General features: G+C 38.2%; 1 protein-coding gene across 1 annotated transcript in view; it reads left to right on the forward strand.

Moving 5' to 3' along the window:
- Window positions 1-379: 379 nt before the first annotated feature.
- The window catches only part of SH3YL1 (SH3 and SYLF domain containing 1), a 65,043-nt gene continuing 40,809 nt past the window's right edge, over window positions 380-24,613 (forward strand). Inside the window, exons 1-3 of the mRNA XM_045286804.1 lie at window positions 380-438; window positions 17,293-17,403; window positions 23,667-23,780. Coding sequence (XP_045142739.1) covers window position 438; window positions 17,293-17,403; window positions 23,667-23,780 — 226 coding nt within the window. The 5' untranslated portion in view covers window positions 380-437. The remainder of the gene's footprint in view (window positions 439-17,292; window positions 17,404-23,666; window positions 23,781-24,613) is intronic.

The following is a 24,613-nucleotide window of genomic DNA, read 5'->3' on the forward strand; positions in this document are numbered from 1 at the left end:
GCCACAAGGCGCGAACCCCCGCGGTGGCTGCAGTCGGCGGGGAGGTCGCGGCCGCCTCGGAGCGCGGCGCAGGCAGGGCCCCCGGCCCCGGAGCCGCCCGCCGTCGCCAGCCAGGCACTCAGGTGAAGCACTTCCCAGACTAGCAGGGCCCATCCGCGTTCACCTTGCCCAACTTAAAAAAATTAAAAGATTCGCCTTTCCTTCGTTGCCTGCACAGTCATTCTTGCTATGTTTTTCCCGGGGAATATCAACAAAGTGGATGTCTTACATAGACAAGAGCAGGGCGCTTTTTTGCCCCTTTACCTGTTTCAGGTGTGCAGCTCACCTTCCGTACTTTTGGGGAGGCGGAGCCAGAGCCCAGTACAGAGTAGCGCTTCCTGTTCTAGGTAGTTTGGGAGCTGGAGGGGCACCCGAAGTGGACAAGTCTGGGGGACAAAAGTGAGTACAGACATTTGTTTATGCTAGTGGTCAATCTCCGCTCGAACTGGGACGAGGCGTAATTTTTTTCACCGTGGCACTCCCTCCTCTTAAAAAGTATCAAACTTTTCGCCAAGAGTAAATCGTTGGTTAAAGAACAAGGAAATGGGTGTTGCGCATCCATCAACACTTCAAAAGAAGGCGTCCCTTGAACTGTCAAAACTGAAAAATTGTTCCTGACAATGGTGGTTTAATTTAATCAAGTGTAGCTACGTTCGTCTCACTTAAGGACAAGCGCTTCCAAAATTATTATGTTATTGATTGTTATTCATTTTACAAGTTATGTGTATCTAAAATCCGAAAAGCCACATGGCCGCCACTGCCCGGTTTCTAATCGTGAATAAATGGCATTCTCAAACTTTTGTTGCAATGTTATGCGCTTGGTATAAGTTTGATAAGTCTCTGGCTAGGAGTCAGAAAGATGCCGCCATTATTCGCCTACCAGTAAGGTACATGCTAGGTGCTGCCGCCCCAAGTGAAAAGTGCTATCCAACCCTCTTCCTGAACCTCCCAGGGGCCCACTGAGGGTGCATTTGGGAAACAAGTTGTGATAGAGGTCAGTGAGTGTGCAAGCGCAGACTGAGCCGCCGCGTCTGTGTAAAACACAAGGCATTGCATCAGTGCTGTGTGCTCCTGTACCTTTGAAGAACTCCTGAACTACCCAGTAACCAGAAGTAAAAGGGATTGACAATGCTGCCTGGAAGTCTCATTTCCCTTAAGTTTCATCAAAATTCGACTTCTCCTTTTTGGTACTGTAGAGTAAAAAGGGGGGATAAAATGAAGTGATTTCAGCGCATAAGGAGCTTGAAAGCCATTGGCTAAGAATGCTGTAGGACATAAAGTTGTCTGTTGGGCTTCTTGTAGACCCTGCATCCTGCACTCTGGTTCTCAAAAGTGCTTTTATTGCGATGTGTGGAAGTGCTTGACTTAATAATGAGGTAGTCTGCAAAGTTGTGTATATACAGTTCTGATAAAGCACAAGTCTCCAGTAATCAGTCTAAAGTGCCATTTCCTGTGCTGAACTTCTACTGGAATGTTTGTGGCGTGATTAACTGTTGAGGTGTTTACAAATTACAGTGTTGGAGGTTAGAATAATCTAAATAAGTTATAACTACCCTCCCTGAATATCTTATTTAAATTGACGAAACCAGGTGGGTTATTTGGCTCCTTACTATTGTGTTGAAATATTTTTTGAAGTATTTTTTAAATGAATATATTCAACCCTTCATCTTTTGTAATATTAAAATCACAATAAAACTGAAGAATCCTTGTTCATCAAAAGTGATTTGGCACTTTCATCTGTGTAGGAAATCTTTATTCTTAAGAGATTGCTCACTATTTAGAAATAAGGATTTGGTGTTTCAAAATAAAAAGAAAGTTGATAGGGCCCAAAGGGAAAGACTCTTCTATTGACTCTACAAGTCAGGAAAGTCAGAGAAGTAACCCTACACACTGCTGTGGTAGTTAATCTGTTGTCAATTTGAGATTTAAGAGTGAAGGGGTGAGGGTTAGCTTGTCAATCAGGCTGCAGTTTGATGACCTCATTTAGAGGCCCTGTGGAGATAAATAGCTCGCTGTAGGTGGGACATGTGCTTACTCCCTGTGAGACATTCTTTCTGGCAAAAAACGAGCTATGCTAGAGCCCTGGGAGATGGAGGAGCCTCATGGAGATCCCTGCCAACACTGAGATGCTTCTACCGCCACTGGATCCACAAGACTTTGCACCTACTGGCCTGTGCTCTTCCTGCATTAGGCATTATTGCATGGCTGTGTGAGTCTAAAGACGTATTTATGGACTAGTATTGGACATATGGGCTAATATTGGACTTATGGACTTGATCTGGATTGGGCTGGGATGTTTTCTTAATGTACAATTACTCTTTTATATATAGCTCTTTCTTACACACATGAGTGCCTATGAATTTGTTTTTCTAGTCAACCCAGACTAACACAGTTGCCTTAAATGCAAATGACATTGTGATGTGACATAATTCTCTACCATTTCAGAACTAAGCACATAGAGTGATTTATTTTGGGGGGGAAGAATTATTCATCAGTAGGCCATAGTGGAATGTGTAGTCATGCTTTGAGCCAAACTGACATTTCAATTTCAATTTGACTTCATTCTCTTGGATTTCTGTGTAACCAGAGCAAGTTCTCCCTGAGACTGAGGTTTCTCCTATTTAAATTGTGTTTCATAACACATTCTAAATAGGATTGTTTTCAAAACCGAATGAGAATGTGTGTAAAATATCTTAAGCAGTTCTGGTTGTATAGTATGCAATCAACTATGTATTTTTCTCTTCCTTTTTATTTGAGCTTATATGAGTGGAGGGAAAAAACTAATAGCTTACTTTGTTTTGTTTTATTTTGCTTCATAATCTCTCACTGTGTATACTTTATCTAAATCTACATTTTCCTGTAACTTTAAACCTACTTGTTTCGCTCATATAAAAGATGGAGAATAGTTGTTAGATTATATGATGTTTTCAAGCTACCTAAAATGCCACTAAAGCTATACTTCTTTGAAAATACCAACTAATGGACTGTTTCTGAACCCCACCTTACAATATTGTTGTTTAATGGTACAGTGAGAAATATGTGGGGTACATTTAAAAAAGTTAATTATAATTATATTTTATATGATATTAAATTGGTTTTGAAAATGTCCAGTTTTGAAAGGGTCCAGTTTGAAGACTGAATGGAGTGTTACCAGTTCATTTTCACAAAATAAATAGCTGATTTGCTTAGACATTCTTAATGAATCTTAATTTTCAAGCCTTTTGTGCATATCAAAAAGGAGTAGATCATCTGTTATTTCAGCACAGGTCCAAACCAAACCAAACTCATTGCCATTGAGTCAGTTTGGACTCCGAGACCCTGTAAGACAGAGTAGACTTTCCTCTGGGTTTCCGAGATTGTAACTTTATGCAGTAAAAAGGCCTCTTTCTCCTGAGGATCTGCTGGTGAGTTTGAACCACTGCTCTTGGAGTTTTTAGCCCAATCTTTAACCACGACCGTACAAGGAGATCATTCAGTCTTAATTTGGCTTAGCTCATTGAAGAGCTCATTATAGTATTTAACATTGCTTCTTCTTTTCTAGAAAATAAAAGTAAAATATACTTTCCTTTCTGTAGCCACCTATTTTTAAAAGTCCAAATATATATTTTAAAAAACCTCACTGCCATCAAGTAGATTCCAATGATTAGCAACCCTCTATCAGGTTTCCGAGTCCAGAAATCCTCACTGGAGCCAACAGCCTCGTCTTTCTCCCACAGAGAGGCTGGGGGATTTGAACTGCTTAGCTTGTGTGTAACCACTACACCTCTAGGGCTCCTAAGAAGAGGCAAAGCAAGTGTAAATATGTATGCTATATATTTTCTTATGCTGAATGTTAAGTTTTTGATAAATTCCTATTCTTTGTTATAATATCCTTGGCCTGGGTTCAGGGTGTAAGGTAATAAGCACATTAATGTTTAGGCTTCAAGTGGCAAGTATTGACTTAAAAGTTTACAGTGGTTTAGGAAGAGCAGCATTATTTGACCATAGAGAAAGATTTTTCAGTTCTGGAACTAACTTACCTCCTTACGTCAAAGCAAGTAGTTAAACAAATGCCACTGGAAGATAAGAATTGGTCTAAGGAGTGTTATTAGGCTAAACATAATTGGCAGGTGGTGGTGTTCAGGATGATAAAGGACAAATAAAGGCAACTCAGCCATAGACTATATTTCAAAGCCTATTTGAATAGATAGAAAAATGTTTTTTTATTTGAGCTAAGATAATTATCAATTTATTCTAAGTATATTTTGTTTCTTTAATTTTAGATGAGATGTCATTAGTTTAGTGAATTAAGTTATTTTGTTAAAATTATAAGGTATAGTGCTTTGATTAAAATCTTATTGATGGGAATTTGGAAAACTATTCTTAAACATACATTGTATCTGTTGAAGAGATAATGAGAACTTCCAGATGGAAGGAAAAATTAGGAACACTGACCCTTACTAATGAAAGCGGTGAACAGGGAAATCTCTTGTCTTTATTTTTTCCAGATAGGTGGCCGAGGTCTGAAATGTAAACAGTGTTCATCTACTCACTCCATATGGCACTGTATCTCAAGTAGGTTTTCAAATGTTACTATCTTAACCTGAAACAAGTTCAAAAAACAAAAATCTTGTTCCTGAAGGCATTGCCCTATCAAAATAGGAATTATTTTCAGACATTATACTTAATTAAAGCCCTTGACTTTCCAAAGTAAAATAGTTCTTTCCAATATTGTAAAATAAAACTTAGTATAACATTTTTCAAATATTTTAATTACTTTTTAAAAGAAAATTTTACAGCTAACAATTTCTTAATGCTTGGCAGGCATCAACCTCATAGAAAAAAAACTAAAATATTTATAGTAAATTTGCTGGACTTCAAGAGACTCAAGAATTTTTTCTAAGTGTTCACATGGTACCCATGATTTAAAATTTTAAAAGCTTCCTTAGCAATTATCTATATATTCCTAAATGAAGCAATATGATTGAATGAAATACCAACATTCAGATCAGACTGTGCTTTTAATACCTCATGCCACAACAGAATCAAATGTGAGTGAGCCATGAGTTGATGAAGCTCAGGGCAGAAATTGATGATATATATATATATGTGTGTGTGTGTGTGTGTGTGTGTGTGTGTGTGTGTGTGTGTGTGTGTGCGCTTTTCTCCTCTTAAGGGAAAATTCACTATGACCTGGCATTATGATTTTCTCAGAAAGTTAATAGACTCATAATGTTAAAAACGTACCCAGTCTGTCCTGCAATTCAGCTAACAAATTGAAGCTGTCCTCACTGACTAATCTCCTCAACATGCAGTTTGCAGTACAGGGGATGGTGGTTACAGAGACCTTTGTCATAGTGATCTAGGCCTTGTGATCAGCTAGGCTGAATCTAAACTCCCAAGGCAAGTGGCTTTTCTCCCCCTGTTTACAAAAGGGGCTATGACCTTTCATACAGCAGGATGTTTGCAATAGGAATTTCCACTGTGGAATTTGTTTATTTGACTAGTTTGTACAGTTTTAGTTGAGAGGGTTCAAAGTAGAAATCATTTTATTTTCTTGAACAAGGTATAAGTATTATTATTTATTATGCTTGAGTTATACATGTTAAAATATCAAAATTGTCTTTAGCACTATACACACACACACATGCGTAAGAAAGTTAAAAGATGCTTTCAACTTCAGGCAGGGCTTGCTCATAGACTCAAACAATGCAGAACAGACAGTGTTCAATTTCTGTCTCTCTAAGTCTTGCCAAACACTCTTCTACTTAGCTCTCAGAAAGGCTCTCTCCTCATGGTGACAAAATCCTGCAGCAGGTCCAAACTGAAGTGCCTTAGTAAGTATGAGAGGGAGGTTTATTGTGCCAACCTGGCTAATAGGAACATGTGGGATTAATAAGATCACAGTTTGATTGGAGGGCAAAAAGCTTAATAGTGCAGCAAGCCCCACTCCTTTCTTGCTCTCTGGTGATTGGACCAGCTTGCAGCTGCTGTAGCTAGTTCTCTGCCTCAACTTGTGAACTACACTACTTGTGGGTCAGACAACCTGTGGATGAGGTTGCTTGAGGTTCCTTTGAGAGCTGCTTTGCCATGCTGCTGGTGTGTACATGGCTTGAGCTTGAGGCTGTCGGATCCTGTCATCTTGCATTGCTTGAGTTCGCTATCCTATTCAGGCCTGCTTCACTCAGCTCCTGAGCTGATGTGTGCTGGTGACCCACCCTGCTGTTTTAGGCCTGTGGGTGAACTCCCTTCATTGGTTTAGGGAAGACTCAGCTGTCTGCTTCCTTGACCTTGGACCCAGAAGCCGTCGTGAGTTGAAGGACTTCCAGTTTATTAACTGTTCCACGGAAGTGAGTTGAACTGAGCCTTTTATACTGCTGTATGAACTAATTAGCTGTTATATTCCTTCGTGCTGTATATCTATCCATCTATGTATTTATATATAATCATAATTATCCTGGTTTTGTTTCTGTAGAGAACCCTGTCTAACACAGTAAGACAGAGTTCTGACAACTCCCCCAACAATTCCTGGTTTGAAGCTCTTCTGTGGCATGAAAGTTGATTAACTGTAAAAATGCAGACTTGAGTCTCTGGCTTCACTCTCTGACACCAAGCTGCTTCTTCAATGGAAACATATGGACTCTGCTTCCTCTAAAGTAAACTAAATGTCCAACAGCAATAATAATAATAAAAATAATAATAATAAAAATAATAAATTACCGAAGTATACTAAAAATCAAAACCAAACCCATTACCATTGAATTGATTCCATCTCACAGTGACCTAATTTTGCCAAGTAAAATCAATAGATTTTATCAAACACCTAGCATATATGAACAAGGCACTTAAAAAAAATAAATCATTTTATCGAGGGCTCTACAGCTCTTATAACAACCTATACTTCAATTGTATCAAACATATTTATACATATGTTGCCATCATCATTTTCAAAACATTTTCTTTCTACTTGAGCCCTTGGTATCAACTCTCTTTTTCCTCTCCCTCTACCACTCTCCCACCATCATGACCCCTTGATAAATTATAAATTATTGTTATTTTCATATCTTAAACCATCAGCTGTCTCCTGTTTCTGTTGTTCATCCCCTGGGGGGAGGTGAGAGTATTATACATCGATCATTGCAATCTGTTCCCCCATTCCCCCACTTCTCCTTACCTTCCCCCTAACTTCATGGTATCACTACTCCCATTATTGTTCCTGAGGATATTTGTGTCCTGGATTCTGTGTGTCGAGGGTTCTTATCAGGACCAGTGAACATGATCTGGCGTAGCTGGATTTGTAGGGTCACTATGTTGGGGGAGAGGAAGCATTAAAGAACTAGAGCAGTGGTTCTCAACCTTCCTAAATTCACGACCCTTTAATACAGTTCTTCATGTTGTGGTGACCACCCCCCCAACCATAAAAATATTTTGTTGCTACTTCATAACTGTCATTTTGCTATTGTTATGAATCAGGAGACCCCTGTGAAAGGGTCGCTCAACCCCCAAACGAATGGTGACCCACAGGTTGAGAACCACCAAACGAGGAATGTTGTGTGTTTCATGGGTGCTATACTGCATCCTGGCTGACTCGTCCCTTCCTTGTGATCCTTCTGTGAGGGGGTATCTAATTGTCTCTAGGTGGGCTTTGGGTCTCTATTCTGAATGCCCTCACTTGCATTGATATGATTTTGGGGGGTCTTCTGATGCCTGGTACCTGATCCTGCCCTGACCTTGTGATCACACAGGCTGGGGTGCTTCTTCCATGTGGGCTTTGTTGCTTCCCTGCCTGATGGCCACTTGTTTAACTTCAAGCCTTTAAAACCCTCGATGCTTCTAATATCTTCTAATAGCCGGGCACCATCAGTTTTCTTCACCACATTAGCTTATGCCCCATTTAGTCTTCAGTGGTTCTGTCGGGAAGGTGAGCATCACAGAATACCAGGTTATTAGAACAAAGTATTCTTGCATTGAGGGAGGACTTGAGTGCAGGCCCAATTTCCATCTGCTACCTTAATACTTAACATATAAATATATGTCCATTGACTTATAGCCCTATGGTTATATGTCAGCATATTTACATATATACATGCCTATAATTATACATCTATAAGTATCTTTTGCCTCCTAGTCCTTTCCTCTATTTCCTTTTGCTTTCCTCCTGTTCCACTATCATGTTCGACTTTCATTCGGCTCTCAGTAATTCCCCTCTACTACAGTGCATTTGATCAAACCCCACCAGACTTTCTACACCCTCCTTGCCATTAATTTTAGATCTCTTGTTGTTTCTTTGTCCCTGGGTTTGTTTGTTCCCCCTAATTTTTCCCCCACCTCCCTTTCTCACGTGTCCTCCCAGAACTGATTTTCCTTTTGTTTTCACTACAGGATTGTTTATCTGGCCTGTCTTACATAGATAGACATGACACAGAAGAAGAAGCCAAAAGAGGGGGGGCCTATAAATAATTCCAAGTCTGTCTGCTGACCCTTAGGAATGTTTTCCAGTCGAGTCTGGTGAGGTGCCAAGCCCTGCCGTCCAAGCCTGAAATCTATTTTCGAGATTCTTCTGAGACTTCTTTGCTCTGCTCCCCTTGCTGTTCTGTTGGGCTTCCCTTGTGTTTCACCCTGGTGTTGGGGAGGTCAGACCAGGCATAATTCCCACACTGTCTTCAGTGCTGTCCCCTGCAGTTCTGTGGGTCAGTGAGGGGGTGCTGTACCTTTTGATGGTGCTGGTCCTATGGTCCTCTCTGTGCAGAGCAAGGCACTTTAAGGAATGCAGAAAAATTAGTAAAAGTTACTGCCTCTGGCTCATAGGAAAAATGGTGCAAGGAACATAAGTAGAAAGATCATGTCTAGGTCTGAATCACAAATCATCCACTTGGGTGCCATAAATGTAAAGATGTAGTTACATGCTTGTATTCACAGTAAGCCCTGGTGAGGTGGTGGGCTACATTTTTGGCTGCTAACCACAAGGGCAGCAGTCTGAACCCACCAGGCACTGCACAGGATAAAGATGAGACTTTCTGCCCCCATAAAGAGTTATAGCTCAAAAACCCTGAAGGGCAGTTCTACTCTGTCTTATAGGGTTGCTATGAGTCAGAATCAACTCAATGGTAGTAAGTTTGATTTTTTTTTGTTTACTTACAGTCAAATTTGGATCATTCCTTCCTCTCTAAGAGCACTGAGATAGTCTGAGATTTCCTTATTGTGGATTTACATCAGAGTAGAACTTCTCCCTAGAGCTTCTGGTGTTGTATATCTTTATATCTTTATCCTGAGGAGAGGTTGGTGGATTTGAACTGCTGGCTTTGTGGTTAGCAGCCCATCCCTTAACCCACAGCACCACCACAGCTCCTATAACCTTATAGTTTCATCGTGGAGGAATCCTTTATTTGACCTTCCAGACAGAGAAATCAGAGTGTTCCCTGTTTTACCTCCCCCAAGATCGATAGGGTTCCTGCCCATTCCAACACACAGACTTGCCAAGTACAGCCACACCATTCCAACACCCAGACTTGCCAAACACAGCCACACCACCACATTGCTGACTACCTGGTGATCATTTTTCTGCACACCAGACCAAAAACCAAACTCATTGCCATTGATTTGTCTTCCACTCACGGTGATCCTAGAGGACAGACTAGAACTGCATCTGTGGATTTCTGTACTAATTCTAGAATTCCATTGCTTAAGACCTAAGACAAAGCCACTCCTTATCTTTTCAAGAACTGACTTACTTAAAATCAAATGATCTTATTTGCTAGTTGTACTGAAATACCAAAAACCTGAGAAAAAGAGAGAGAACAAAAAAGCATAATTTACAATAAATTATTTAGACAATTGGTAAGTCTGAAAACTCTGATTTGTGAGTAAATACTCAGGAGACCTAGCTGCATTTCCATTTGGATTGCTAACAAGAGAAGGTGACATTGAATTATGCGAGTGAGTCCGACAAGCCAAGGAGAGCACAGTAAGGACATTTGCTGACATCAATTTGGACATGTATCAGGTAAACACGAAGACTATTTGTAATTTCCATTATCACTTGGTAATGTACTTATTGTCTAAATTTCAGTTATCATAAAGATACAATTTTAATGTCCATGACGTTTTTATAGAATGATGGAATAGGTTATATGTATTGAGTTTGTCGTTTATTTTATTATTCTTGTGGAAAAGACGACCACATCTCCACCATGTGTGCTTCCTATGTTTTTGTGAAGCACTCTCTCTGGGAGGCGGTGCTCAATCACAGATGCCGTTCCCTGCACTCCCACCACAGTCTCTGACCCGGCCATGGCAGTTAGATGTTATGTCCACGCAACACTCCTGAGTAGGAGCCGAGTTCAACCACTCAATCAAGTGGTAGCTATGTGAGGCCTCCTTGGGGGTGTGGCCTTTTGTATAAGATTGAGCAGGGGTGTTTTCTCTCCATCACTTCCCCTTCCCCTTCACTGGGACTCTTCCGGGACTCTGTGTCTGCCTCCAGGGCATCCCCATTTGGGCTACCCAACCCTGAGAGCTGGTGGTACCCTGCAATGGATGCTTCCACTGACCTTTGATCCACATGACTCCATATTCACTGGCCTCTGATCTCCCTACTTCCTGCTTCACCTTTCATATTCACCTACATGAATATGAAGAGGGCCCCAGCTAGCATTGGACCTCTGGACTTGAGTTTAACAGGGCTGTGGTGCCTTTTTAATGTAAAGTTGCTTCTTGATATGAAGCTCTTTCTTGTACATATATGAGGGTCACTGGTTTGTTTCTCTAGACAACCCAGCCTAACACACAAATGTATAGCTATGTGACTCATGCTACACAACAGAATATGAGTAACAGTGATATATGTCCTTTCTATGCCAAGGCAGTTAAGAAGACGTGTGTGTTTTTTCCATCCTCCTTTTCCCACATACCTACTGGATGAGATTACTTTTGGGGCCAACAAAGGAAAACTGCCCTTTCTATATAAAGAAGAACATGGCATCATGATTGTAGGAAGACTTATTTACAAGCTTCAATATGCAGATGATACAACTTTTCTTGCTGAAAACTAAGAGGACTGAAAGCACTCACTGATGAAAATCACAGATTGCAACCTTCAGTGTGGATTGCAACTTAATGTAAAGAAAATAAAAAGCCTTACAACCAGGCCTATGGGTAACATCAAGATAAATGGTGAAACAATTGAACTTTCCAATTATTCCATCTTGCTCGGATCCACGACCAGTGCTCAAGGAAACAGCAGTCCAGAGCGACTGGGTAAGAGCATGCAAATGTGGTGTATAGAACTCTAAGCTAGGAATTCGTTAGTTTTGCCATTCCATTGAGTATAAATGTGAGCCATTTCAGAAGAACAAACAGAATATCCCACAACCATCAAGAAAGAAATGTCACCAGAGTAATGTGTAGGAGATCCTTGTGTGAAATGGCAAAGGCAACAGAGGCCAGGACCATGAGATAGAGTGACGCCTTTCCCACCTCCCAGATGGAGCAGAGCTGTTGCCTTCAGGAAAAAGGCTGACTTGCAAGGAGGGTGTCTTTGGGCATCTGTCAGTGCTAAAGGAGTGTTGTGACTTGCTCAAGCAGGGCAAAGGTCAAGGGGCCATGAGCCTTCTGGCATGGTTAATAAGAAGCACTTCTGTTGAAAAGATGACTGTATTCTTAATGTTTTCTGATCCTGACTCGTGACAACCTGTAAACTTCCCTAACAATCCTGAATATTATCTGCTGTGAGTTCTGTGTCACATTGCAATGTACTATCAAACCCAGCACTGGGAGGAATGATTAGTATCTGAATAGGATAAAGAAGAATGGAGGAGTGATGGGGTGGAGACATGTCTGACTTAGCCTCCTAAAAACCAGCCTCTGGCTAGTGTGGCTGGAAGCTGTCAGACATAGCCCTCATGCCATTTCCTGAATATCGTTGTGAGTTCACCTAAGAAAGCTTACCTCCAATTATTACCAGAGTTAGAAATGCCAAATCATAAGCACTGCAGATTTTTACCTGTGTTTGATTCTGTCAAATAGTTCTCTAAAGCAGTTGTACCAACTAAGATTCCCAACAACGTTTGAGAATTCTCGTGCCACACTTAGACAAAATATCAAATTTTAAATGGGCAAAGATGTGAGGAAACACCACAAAAAAGAAATAGAAGTACCAATAGACATATGAAAAAATGTGCAGTTTCACGATTATATGAGGAATGGAAATCAAGTCCACAGTGTGATGCCATTGTGTACCCACTGAACAACTGAGAATAAAAAAGACTGGCTACATCAAATGCAGTTTATGGAATAATTGAAAATTTATGGTATAAGTATGAAATAGTACAGTTGCATCAGAGAACTCTTTCGCATCTTCTTACATAGTTAAATATATCCTTTACTATGGACAAGCAATTCTAATCCTAGTTATCAACCTGTGAGAAATAAAAACATTTGTACACAAAAGGCTTATACTTGAATATTTATAGAAATTCTGTTTGCAATGGTGCCAAACTGTGAACAACCCATGAATATATAAGCAAATGAGTAAATGAACAAATTTTGTTGGTGGCATACATTGGAACACTGCTTAAGTCTAATGAGGAATTAACATCTGAAAGACGTCACAGCATAAATAAATCTCAATAATTTTTTGGTGAACTAAATAAACCAGACAGAAACAAATACAAATATAATTGTATCTACATGAAATTCTAAGAACAAGCAAAACTAATAGAGGCAGAAATCAAATCAGTACTTGCCTGAGGCTGGGTTGGAGGTAGGTTAGATTTGACTGTAAAGGGAAATGGAAAAAAACTATTTGGAATGATGGAAATGCAGCAGTTACATAGGTTTTTATATTTGCCAAAACTCTTTTAGCTATACTTATGAAACAGATGAATTTTGTTTTGTAAATTATTATCGTATAAAATTGATATTAAAAACCTATACTGAAATCCAGTATTTTAACTATCCTAGAATAAACAAATGTGAAGGGCAAAATGTGAGCTGTGTGATTTGCTTTTCCAAGGGCAATAGGCATGGATACACATATTTACACACAAATACATGTACAATGTACATGCATGCATATGTGTTTTATTGACCTTGGACAAAATATTATCAAAAGATGGTCTCCTGTTTAGTTTTCCAGTGGCTTGATAATGGTTTACTTAGTCTTGCCAATTCTCCTTGTTTAACCACTGAATTAGTGTCTCTTTAAATACAATTTGGAAAAAGGGTCTTTTATTTAAAATATCATTTTATTGGGTGCTCGTACAACTCTTGTCACAATCCATAGATACATTCATTGTGTCAAGCACATTTGTACATTCACATCATTTTCAAAATATTTTCTTTCTACTTGAGCCCTTGGTATTAACTTCTTCCTCCCTTCCCCATCCTTCCTCCCTCATGAACCCTTGATAATTTAAAATTTATTATTTTTTCATGTCTTACACTGACTGATGTTTCCCTTCATCCACTTTTTTGTTGTCTGTCCCACTGGTTTCAGTAATTCCTCTTGGTTACATTGCCCTTGATCAAGCCCTACTAGGCCTCCCACACCCTCCTCACCATCTATTTTAGATTGCTTGTTGCCTTCTTCCTTTCCCTCCTGCCTCTACCTCTCCCATGTCCTACACTCACCCCAAACATCGCTCCTGTTATTTTTCCCTCCAGATTGTTTGTACCACCTATCTTATTTGATAGACATGCAGAAATAGTAATATGCACAAAAACAAGACAGAGCAAAACTAAACAACAACAAAAATACCAAAACAACAACAACAACAAAACCAAAGACAAAACAGAAAAGCCTATAAATAGCTCAAGGTCTGTTTGTTGACCTTTACGAGTGTTTTCAGGTCAAGTTTGATGGGGTGCCACATCCTGGCCCCACAGTCTATTTTTGGTATTCCCTGGGTACTTTATTGTTCTACTCCCTTGCTGTTCTGGTAAAAGCCCTTAGTGTTTTGCCTTGGTGTGGTGAGGTCAGATTGGGCACAATTCCTGCACTGTGTCTCCAGTGTTGTCCCCCTTAGCGCTATGCGTCAGTGAGAGACGTTGTGTCTCCTGGTGGGGTCAGCCCTATGCACTGGCTGCTCTGAGCAGGAATATCCTGCTTAGGACTTGGTGGGTCTGGATGTGCTCCACTCTTTCACCCTCCTTTGTTTGCTCCTGTCTGCTCTGATCAGACACGTCCCTCTCCGAGCTGTAGCTTCAATGCTGTCCTCTGAAGTGAATTCTTCTGGAGGCTGTCCACGTAGTTGGGATTGGGGTGGGCCCCTCAGAGCTCTCCATTGGTTCTCTGCTTCATGCCGGTATGTTGTATTCACATCTTGGAGCACCAGGTTGAAGTCTGGTCCTTCTTTCCCTCTGAAGATATAAACAATGCCTTACCCTTGGGTGGGTTAGTGCCCTGTTTCCCTGCTACCCATGTCTTCCCCCACCCCTTTTTGTTGGCTACCATATGTTTCCCTAGATTGGGTGGAAAAAAGGTCTTTGTCAATGTAATAACCAAGGTAAGAAGAGGTGGGGCCTAAATCCTATATGACGAGTGCCCTTATGAGAAAAGGAAAATATGAACATGGGACAATCCACGTGAAGATGAGAGCAGAAGATGTCACCAGGAAGCAGTTTTGTGTCTGTCAGCCAAGGTCCACCAAAGATTGACAACAATTACCAGTAGCTAGAAAGATGCAAGGAATGGTTCTTGGAACCTACAGCGAGAAAATGACTGCAAACAATTTCTGATTTTTAGAGTCCAGAATTGTGAGAGAATAAAGTTTTGTTGTTTGAAGCCACCAAATACATCCTTAAAGAATTGATGCTGACCTATTTTTTGAGGAGCAAAAAAGAATTAAAGGATGACCATGATTGAGTTTAAAATAAGTGACATATATCATGCTTATCAATAGTGATAATCAAATGCATCATATGGTTTTATTAGATATATCTATGATTACATTTCCTGGGAGTGTGGAATGATGCTGTCATCACTCAGATACTTCAAAGCTATAACGATTATATTACAATTGTTAAAATCTAAATGTGGATAGAAATTTTTGTATAAGCAATATAAAACATATGAAATGCTGTTCCCATTTCTTAATTGAATACGCTTGTGTTAATTGGAGTAATCACCCAATTCTTGACTTTTCTATAAATTTATCAATAAAGAAAGACTATGCAGATAGTTTCTGGGTGGTGCAAATGAATAAATGATTTGACTACTTGCAGAAATATTGGCTGTTCAAATTCACCCACAGGTGCCTGACCACCTGCTTCTGAGAGGCCATGTTTAAAAATCTTATAGAGCAGTTCTACTGTGCACAACTGGGGTCACCATGAGTCAGAAGCAACACAACTTACCACCACCTTCCGGGGAGTTCGCCCCCCCCCCAACCGCCCCCAAACATGAAACCCCTGTCACCCCCAAGAGTTTGTAGTTAATTTTTTTAACAAAACAACCTTTTCACCTTCAAAGTACTCTCCATTACACTTAATACATTTGTCATATCTGTGATTCCATTCTTGGAAACATTTTTTCAAATGCATCTGTTTGGACGGCTGACAGAAACCTCCTTCGTTTTTTTTTGTTTACCTCTTCTACATCATCAAATCGCTGTCCTTTCATGTCCTTCGTTTGAGGGAAAGAAAGGTATCATGGAGCGAGGTCGGGTAAGTCAGGTGCACTGGGCAAGAGAGGCAAGTGTGTTTGTTTTTGCCAAAAATTGGTGCTCTGAGATGACCGTGAGAAGGTGCATTATGATGGTGGCAAAACCATCCCCCCACCTGCCACAAGTCAGGCCTTTCCTGTCACACGCTGTTAGGCAATCTTTTCAGGACTTCTCAATAAAAGTTAGCCATCTGACCTGTTGGAATGAACTCCAAATGCACTATCCCCCTCAAATAAAAAAACACATGAGCGTCGCCTTGATCTTTGAATTCACTGGATGAGCTTTTGGGGGGGCAAAGTGAGGATGTGGTCTTCCACTGGCTTGATTGATGTTTGCTTTAGGGGTCATAAGAATAGCACCATGGCTCGTCACCAGTAATGACCTTGGAAAAAAGTCTGGGTCACTTTGGAGCTGGTTTTTCAAAGCATGGCACATTCTCACGGACACTCTTTTTCCTGGTCAGTCAGAACCCAAGGCACAAATTTCATAACAATTTTTCTCATTCCCAAATCATCCATTGAAATTCACTGAATTGAGTTCCAACATAGTCCAGATAATGTCCCCAACTCTTCAATGATCTGTCGTCAGTCTTCTAGCACACATGCACATATTTTGTCAATATTTTCGTCCATTTGGAAAGTTGACAGATGTCCAGAAAATGGTTTGTCATCAATATTTTCAAAATGAGAACCACTTGTACACTTGAGTTTTCCCATAGCTCTGTCCTTGTAAGCTGTGTTCAACATTACAACAGTTTCTGCAGCATTTTTCCTGAGCAGGAAACAAAATTTCACAGCCACATGCTGTTCTCTTAAATCGGCCATCACATAAAATGAGGTTGAAAAAATTCACTGTGACCAGAGACAACCTTCCCAGGTGCACTAACTCAAAGTGAGTTTCTGGATTCTCACAGGAAAAATGCATACAATGAAAGCTTCACCCAGAGAGCTTTTATCCTTTATTTTGTGTGTGTGGAGGGGTGGGGTGGGGTGGGGAGCCAGGTAAGTATCCCTTGTATATACTTGTTCATATAAAATTCAAAACCTTTTGTTAAAGTTAATCAGATACACTAATTCTTATATTATCTATTCTAAACAATCACAAAAAATGTGTTCATTAAAAACATTTTTTTTAATTTGTATAAAGCTATTTTAAGAATTCCCCTAAGGAAATTGTACTGGTTTTTGTTCAAGAATCCTGTGATTCCTATGATTTATGGGATTTTAAGTATTCAGGTTTTCTGTGGATGGTGCCAATGGTTAAATATTTAACCACTCACCAGAAGGCTGACAGTTCAAACCCACTAGATATGCCTTGAAAGACAGCAGTTGAGAAATCTGTTTCTAAAAGGTCACAGCCTTAAGCACCCTGCGGAGCAGCTTGATTCTGCACGCCCAGGGAGCACCATGAGTTGAAATGGATTCCATGGCCATGGGTAGGGTTTCCCTATAGAGTGCCTTGACTTAGTAGTTAGGAAAACAGACACGAAACAGGCAATAAGTGGGGGTTTCCAAGTGGTTACCTTTATTTGGTAGGACATAATGTGTTAATTCTTAGTTTTACATGTATTGGGTAATTTTTTCACTTAATTAATTATTTTTTCTTTCCCCAGTGAATAACCCTATCCCTTCCAATCTGAAATCGGAATCAAAAAAGGCTGCTAAAATATTAAGAGAATTCACAGAAATAACTTCCAGGAATGGACCTGATAAGATCATTCCTGGTGGGTAAATAAAATACATCTTGCTCATTGCTAAATTTGTCTTGTTTTCTCAGGTGCTTTCTTGCATTCCTTCACATTTCACTTTAGGCAGACAAGCCCCCAGATAGCAACTGTCCTTGAACCACTTTTTCCCCATAACTGATCCAGCAGTGCTTACCAGCTCGTCTAAGTGCTCTTTCAAGATACAGCCAGAGTAGATCAAATCATGGATATTTATTTTAATCAAATTTTCTTTCCTCCTCCACCTATACATTTTATGTCATCCTTTTCTTCTGTACTTATTTTAAGACACCTAGTACTTGTTAATTTTTTTAACATTAAAAAAATTTTTATTAGCTTTTTGGTGAAAGTTTACACAGCAAGTTAGATTCCCATATAACAAGTACTGCACATTACTGTTCTAGGCTCAAACTTGGCAATAGTTGTAAGGATTGCTCAGATTTAGACAATGTTGTGTTCTGTTTTCTGTAAGAGTGCTATGAGTCAAAACCAGCTTGATGACATCGAACAACAATAATACATATTGTTGATACCGTGATAATTTTCTTTTTTTTTCTTCACATCATTAATTAGGTTTTATTCTCTTTGATTTTTATGCAATATTACATTTTTACCTGGAAGTCTAGAATTGTATCAGACACTTTCTGAGAGTAATTACACTGTAATGCAAGACCCCACATCAATGACAGCCAAAATGTTAAAGGAGTAAGTACTAGTAGTTTAAGATTTTCTTTTCTTTTTTTCTTTTAATCGTTTTATTAGGGACTCATATGACTCTTCTCACAATCCATACACACATCAATTGTGTAAAGCACATTTGTACATTCATTTCCCTCATCATTCTCAAAACATTTCCTCTCCACTTAAGCCCCCAGCATCAGGTCCTCATTTTTTTTCCCCTCGTGGTAACATACTTCTTAATTTTTTCTGAGTATTTCACTTCCATTTATCTGATTTTTCTGTTTCCTTAGCCTTTTGGTATTGCTTTAGAGTAATTGTTGACTACTTGGTCTCCAAGAACTGATTTTTTAAAGGTGCACAGTCCTCAACAGAAGAAGCCCTTATGCAGCAATGAGTTAATTTCAAAAGGAATCCAAGGCAGGATGATGAGCATGTTTGTTCTCTTAAAAGCTTGCAATCTCAGTAACCCTAAGGAACACTTCTCTTCTCCGGGATATGGTTGCAATGAGTTGGAATCAAGTCAATGGCAATAGTTCTTTTTATTTATTTATTTATTTTTAATTTTTTTTTTAATTTAATAAAATTTAATTTGGTGTGTTCTCTTTCCAGATAAGACATTTACATTTTTAGAATGGTTTAAGAAGACATGAATCAGGAGTTGGCAAACCTGTTTACTGGCATCTCTCTTGTTGATAGATGCCTAGGTACAACAGAATGAAACACTGCCTGGCCCAGCGCTGACACCCTGTCCTCATAACTGTGGTAGTGCTTCAACCCAGCTAATGTGGCCATCCGTCTTGTGGAGCCCATTCTTTTTAACTGACTCTACCACACATGGTCTCCTTTTCCAGAGACTGAGCTCTCCTGATAATATGTCCAAAATGCTTAATTTTCTTTGCTGTTACCTGAGAAGGCTGGTTGTTTGAGTCCACCCAGAGGTGTGTTGGAAAAAAGACCTGGGGATCTACTGCTGAGGAAAAAATCAACCACGGAAACCTGTGGGAGACAGTTCCACTCGACATACATGGGTCAGCCTGAATTGGAGTCAGCTGGATAGCCACTGGGTTTTGTTGTTCGTGCCATTGAGTCGATTCGCACTCATAGTGGCTCTGTGCACCGTGGAATAAAATACTGACTGGTCCTGTACCATCCTCACGTGGTTTTTACCTATTTATCACTCCCAATAATTTTCAAAGGTTGTTTCATAGCACACTTATTTCACATAAAATAAGATTCTTATTTATATATTTATGGGCATTGTTGCAGACTAAATTTCCTTTCTGATCACAATGTATGTCTCTGAGTCCTGCACTAAAATAAATAAATATTTTAAAATTTCCCAAAGTTATTTAATGATAGAACTTTAATTTTTAAAATACTGTTTGTTTTTATAATAATCATAAATTATACTAATAAATGTGGTTTTGACTCAGCCACTCCACAGAGCTACATAACGTGTAGTCTGTGGCTGAGAGTTCAGGGCTACCTGGAGCTTGTTAGAAATGCAGACCTCACGCACAACTCAAACATAGAGAATTAGAACATGAATTTTTCACATTCCCTCCTCAGAACCAGGACTTTGGGCTTCAAGGAAATTCAACCAGAATTTTCAGTAGCAGTGCTGTAAAGCAGGCAAATAGAAGAAAATCTCGATGAATATCAATATATGCAAAATGTCATGCCAGCCTAATTTGTGGATAAACTATATTTCCTATCATTTAAAAAATATCATGGACTCTATAAAAATATTAATCTTGCCTTCTTTCTGTCTCCAGAATTTTAATTTTTTTATAATAGTAGTTTTATACAATATTTTTCCTTTGTCACTGACAAATTTTGCTATAGCTATTATTTCCCTAGGATATATACCAAGTTGAAGAACTCCTGGGTCATCTGATATTTTTATTCCCAAATTTTGAGGAAGTACCATACCACTTTCCACAGTGGTTATAGCACTACCAACAGAATGTATGTGGTTCTAATCTCTCTACACCTTGCTAGTTTTGTTATTTTATGGTTTTTTTTTGTTTAAGCTTTCCTGTTAATGCTGGGCTGAGGTATTGTTGCATCTCTCCTTATGTTTGTTGACCTCATAAATATCTTCTTTGTTGAACTCTCTGTTCATGTTCTCTGCTCATTTTTTATTGTATTATTTGTACTTTTCTTGTTGGGGTGTTGAAGTTTTCTACAAAAATTTCAATACCCTTTTCCAATATGGCACTGCCAAAAAATGTTTGCTCTTTTAGTAAAATCTTTTGATGCATATAATTTCAGATTTTTAGGAAATTATAGCTATCTATTTTACCTTTTATGCCAGTATTAAGCCCCTAAGTTTGTCCCCATGTTTTTTGTTCTCTGTCCCTCTTTGATGGTCTTTCCAGTTCTAGATTTTACATTTAGGTCTTTGGTCCATATCGAGTCCATTTCTACACACAGAGTAAGATATGGACAGTGTTGGATTCTCCTGCAAATGGAAGCACTATTTGTTAAAAAGACTGTCTCTTCCCCCATGTATTTGAACCTTTTGTCAGTGTAAGTGGTGGTTTTACTTATTGGTTCTTAATGCCATTCCACTGTATCAGACCAATACCAGGCTGTTTTGACTACCATTGCTGTGTAGTACATTTTGAGATCCAGAAGTGAGAGACTTTCTGATTTCTTGTTCTTTAGAAGTGCTTTGTTTATCTGGGTCTCTTTCATACCCCTATAAACTTCATGACAATTTTTTCCAATCCTTTAAAGAACGGTGCTGGAATCTGGACCAGGATTGCATTTTATCTGTATTGTTTTGGGTAGTTTTGACATTTTCACACTATTAAATCTTCCTATAATTGACTGTGGTCCATTCTTCAATTAATGTACGTCTCTTGGTTTCTTGTAGCAGTTATTTATAGTTTTCTTTGCATAAGTCATTTGTTTCTAAAGTTATATTTATTCCTGTTTCATTTTTTAAGTGCCAATTGTAAATGGTTTTGTTTCCCTGATTGCATTTTCAGGGATCTCTTTATTAGTAAAAAGGTATCCAAATGATTTTTCTGTTAATAGTATACTCTGGTACATTGATGAATCTTTCGAGTAGTTACAACAATTTTCTCGCTTAGTCATTGGGAAAAGAATGTATATTGTACTGCCGTGTTGTTGGGTAGATTGTTCTGCATTTGTCTATGAGGTCAAGTGTGTTGATTATATTTAGTTCTTTTGTCTTTGTTCAGTTTCATTCTAGCTGCACTGTCACTCTTTAAGAATTCTATATATTTTGAGACAGTTTCTTTTGATGCATGGATATTTATTGTATATTCATGTATTTTGAGGTTCTGTCTTTTGTTCGTGGGTATTTATTATCTCATCTTGTTCAATTGAGCCTTAATAATCATATAACTTCCTTCTTAGTCTCTTATGTTGGATTTTGCCTTGACGTCTATTTTTATCAGAATTTATTAACGCTCTTGCTCTTTTTTCCATTGCCAATAGCTTGATGCATTTTTTCCTATCCTTTGATTTTTAGTGTATTTTTACCTTTATGTGTAAAGTATGTCTCTTATAGATAGCAGCGTGCTGTTTTCTTATCCATTGTATTACTCTCTGTCTCTTCATTGATACATTTAAACCATTTACATGTATTGTGTTATTGATACCTATGGATTTATTGCTGTCATTTTATGCTCTGTGTGTATATTTGTGTGTTAATGCTGTTTTTTATTCCATGCAATTTTCTTTGCCGAGCTCATTTTGTTCATAATTTTATTGTTATCTTCTTAATTGCTGTTGTTTTAGAGCTCACGAAATCATTATTATTTTCCTCTTTTTTGGATGAATTTTATTCTTTTTATTTGAGGTTATTGCCCTATAATTTATTAATTTCTCCCCTAATTTAAAATGGCCTACTCTGTCTCGAAATATAATTGACTTACTCTCTTTGGAAGCTTTGTAACTACACTATTTTCCCTTTTTATTTTTCAGTTGTCGTAATTAAAAATTGATAGCTTTCAATTTTATTTTCAGTCTTGTAGGTTGTTTTGCTTTGGATATATCTATATCTGAGTTGTCTTCTGAGTCATTTGCTATATATATTAATCTCAGATCTTCTGTCCAAAGAATTTTCTTCAGTGTTTCTTCTAAGGGTAGTCTGGTTTTTATAAATTTCTTTAATTTCTGTTTATCTGGAAATGTCCTAATTTTGCTGGTGCATTTAAGAGACAGTTTTGCTGGATATATGTTTCTTGGTGGACATTTTTTTCTCTCAGAATTTTATGTGTCATCCCATTGACTTCTGGCCTGCATTGTTTCCAGAAGGTCACTACTGTGGCCTACCATTGATCAATTCTCCTCCTGTTGTCTTCCAATGCATTGTCTATTTCTGAAATCTTAATAGTTTTTGAATTTCTATTTGCTGCTTTTTGTATGCTTTCTAAGTTTGCATGTATTCTTTTCAGTTTACTTTTATAGTGCTTTCTTTTTCTTTTTTGGTTCTATAGCTCATTCTTGGATTTAGAGCAGCTCCAAAGGCTCTGGTGACCTAATTTCTTATGTGCTTCTGTGAACTTCTCAAAATCGGTCCCTTTAAATGCACATAATTATATTAGAAATTTAATGTTTTTATAAGAACACTTGGACAACTTTTTTTGTGTACAACTGTGCACAGTCGTCTTGTTTGCGTTCCTTGACAGAGGATTTGACTATGGTGATGATAAATTAAGCCATTTTACAAGTATTATTAGTATCCCACTATGATTTCTTATTTTTAAGCTAGTTGAAAAGATGTGCTACTATATTAGTAAATTCATAGAATAGAGAGGGACTGTGATTCATGGCTAAATAATTTGGTAGTCCCCATTTTCTGTAATGTAATTCTAAAAATTGGAGTAAACCAATATATTTTTTAATTAAATTGTATTTTCGCTGTCCTGAAAGTTAGGATAGAGTTGCTATGAGTTAACTTTACTCCACAGCACACAACAAGTAGTTAAGTCATTAAGTACAGAGATTTAAAAATGAGCAGATCATTCAATAATTTAAACAAAGTAGAAAATGTTCTTAATTTTAAACAGTTTTAAAACAGTAAAACTGTTTTTTATGAATATTTCCATATTCATGAGAGGTAGACTTCACTATTTTGCTTTAAAAATCAGTATTTTGCCCCTTGTTGATTTTTGGAGATTTTTTCTTAATTTATTGCAAAATAGTGATTTTTGTACTTTTATTTGTTTCCTACATTAATTGAGATCACCAACATGTTTGCTTTGTTTGTAGTTAACAATGAAATCTCATTCAAGATTCTAATTTATCATGGCAGCTGCAGGAATGGTGAGCATTAAGATGGTATACTTAGCATTGCAAAAATAACATTAAATAAAAAGAGGTAGGAGGAGAGAAGTTTCCTGCCCATCTGTTATATAACTAGGTTTTATTCATGGCTCATATATGCCACTAAGATTCTTAATTAGAACCATATCATCTTGTTAAGCAAATGTCTTTGTATGTAGCATGTTTGTTTAAAACTTGCTTATAGAAATTTGTTATAGCTATATATTCAGTCATATAGATTAAGAAGGCTTATCATCCTATTGTTTTTATGCTTGCAGCCCATGTAATTGCTAAAGCTAAAGGTCTTGCAATTTTGTCCGTGGTAAAAGCTGGATTTCTGGTGACTGCTAGAGGAGGCAGTGGGATTGTACTGGCTCGTCTTCCAGATGGAAGTAAGTTAATACTTTTCCACTCACAGGAGTAGAGAATTGTTTTTCTGTTTTCATTTTGAATACATTCATAAAGATTTGGATAGGTTTCCTCTGTATCACCTAAAATTGATCTACTAAGGGCTGTTCAATTGTGTGTGTAGATGGTAATTAATTAACCAAGAGGTAAAAGAATTTTTTCCTTGTTTTCTTCCTTCTCTCAAATTCATTAGGCAAGTCTCAATATATCAATAGATACCAAAGATACAATATAAGACTCAATAGATCATACTTTGCTTAGTATACATTTTGTCAGCTTTTCATGGAGCAAATATTTAGATAGGACAGTCTATGCATTTCTGCCATTAAAAGTGAATTTGCCTTTCTCAGCTTCATGGTATAGGAAGTGATTGATTGTTCAAGCCTGCCACCTACCTTGTGGGAGAAGGTTGTGACCATCTGTTTTCATAAAGATTGCAGCCTTGGAAACCCTACTCAGTCCTGTAGTCACGATGAGTCAGAATTGACCCAATGATGGACGATAATGTAAACATAGAGAGTCATGTGTAGGCTTTACTACCATTTCTCTAGTAGCTCCATAAACACTGCCACATTTTGACAAATTTTTCCCAAGGGAAAATTATATGACTAGCCACATAATTTGATTTTTCTTTCTGGGATAAATTAATTATTTGATTTAAAGAATTGAAATTATGAATTTGCTATGAATTCCAAGGACCAAAATGTTTAATACTATTTAAAACATATGCAGGTGTGTCGTAACTAACTAAAATGTTTTTTATACCAACTTAACATTTGCTGTTCAGTCATATGAGTGAATACATTTCGTCTATTAC

Source organism: Echinops telfairi, unplaced genomic scaffold (genome assembly GCF_000313985.2).
Source record: "Echinops telfairi isolate 266 unplaced genomic scaffold, ASM31398v2 ScPeMD7_9;HRSCAF=40, whole genome shotgun sequence".
Classification (NCBI taxonomy): domain Eukaryota; kingdom Metazoa; phylum Chordata; class Mammalia; order Afrosoricida; family Tenrecidae; genus Echinops; species Echinops telfairi.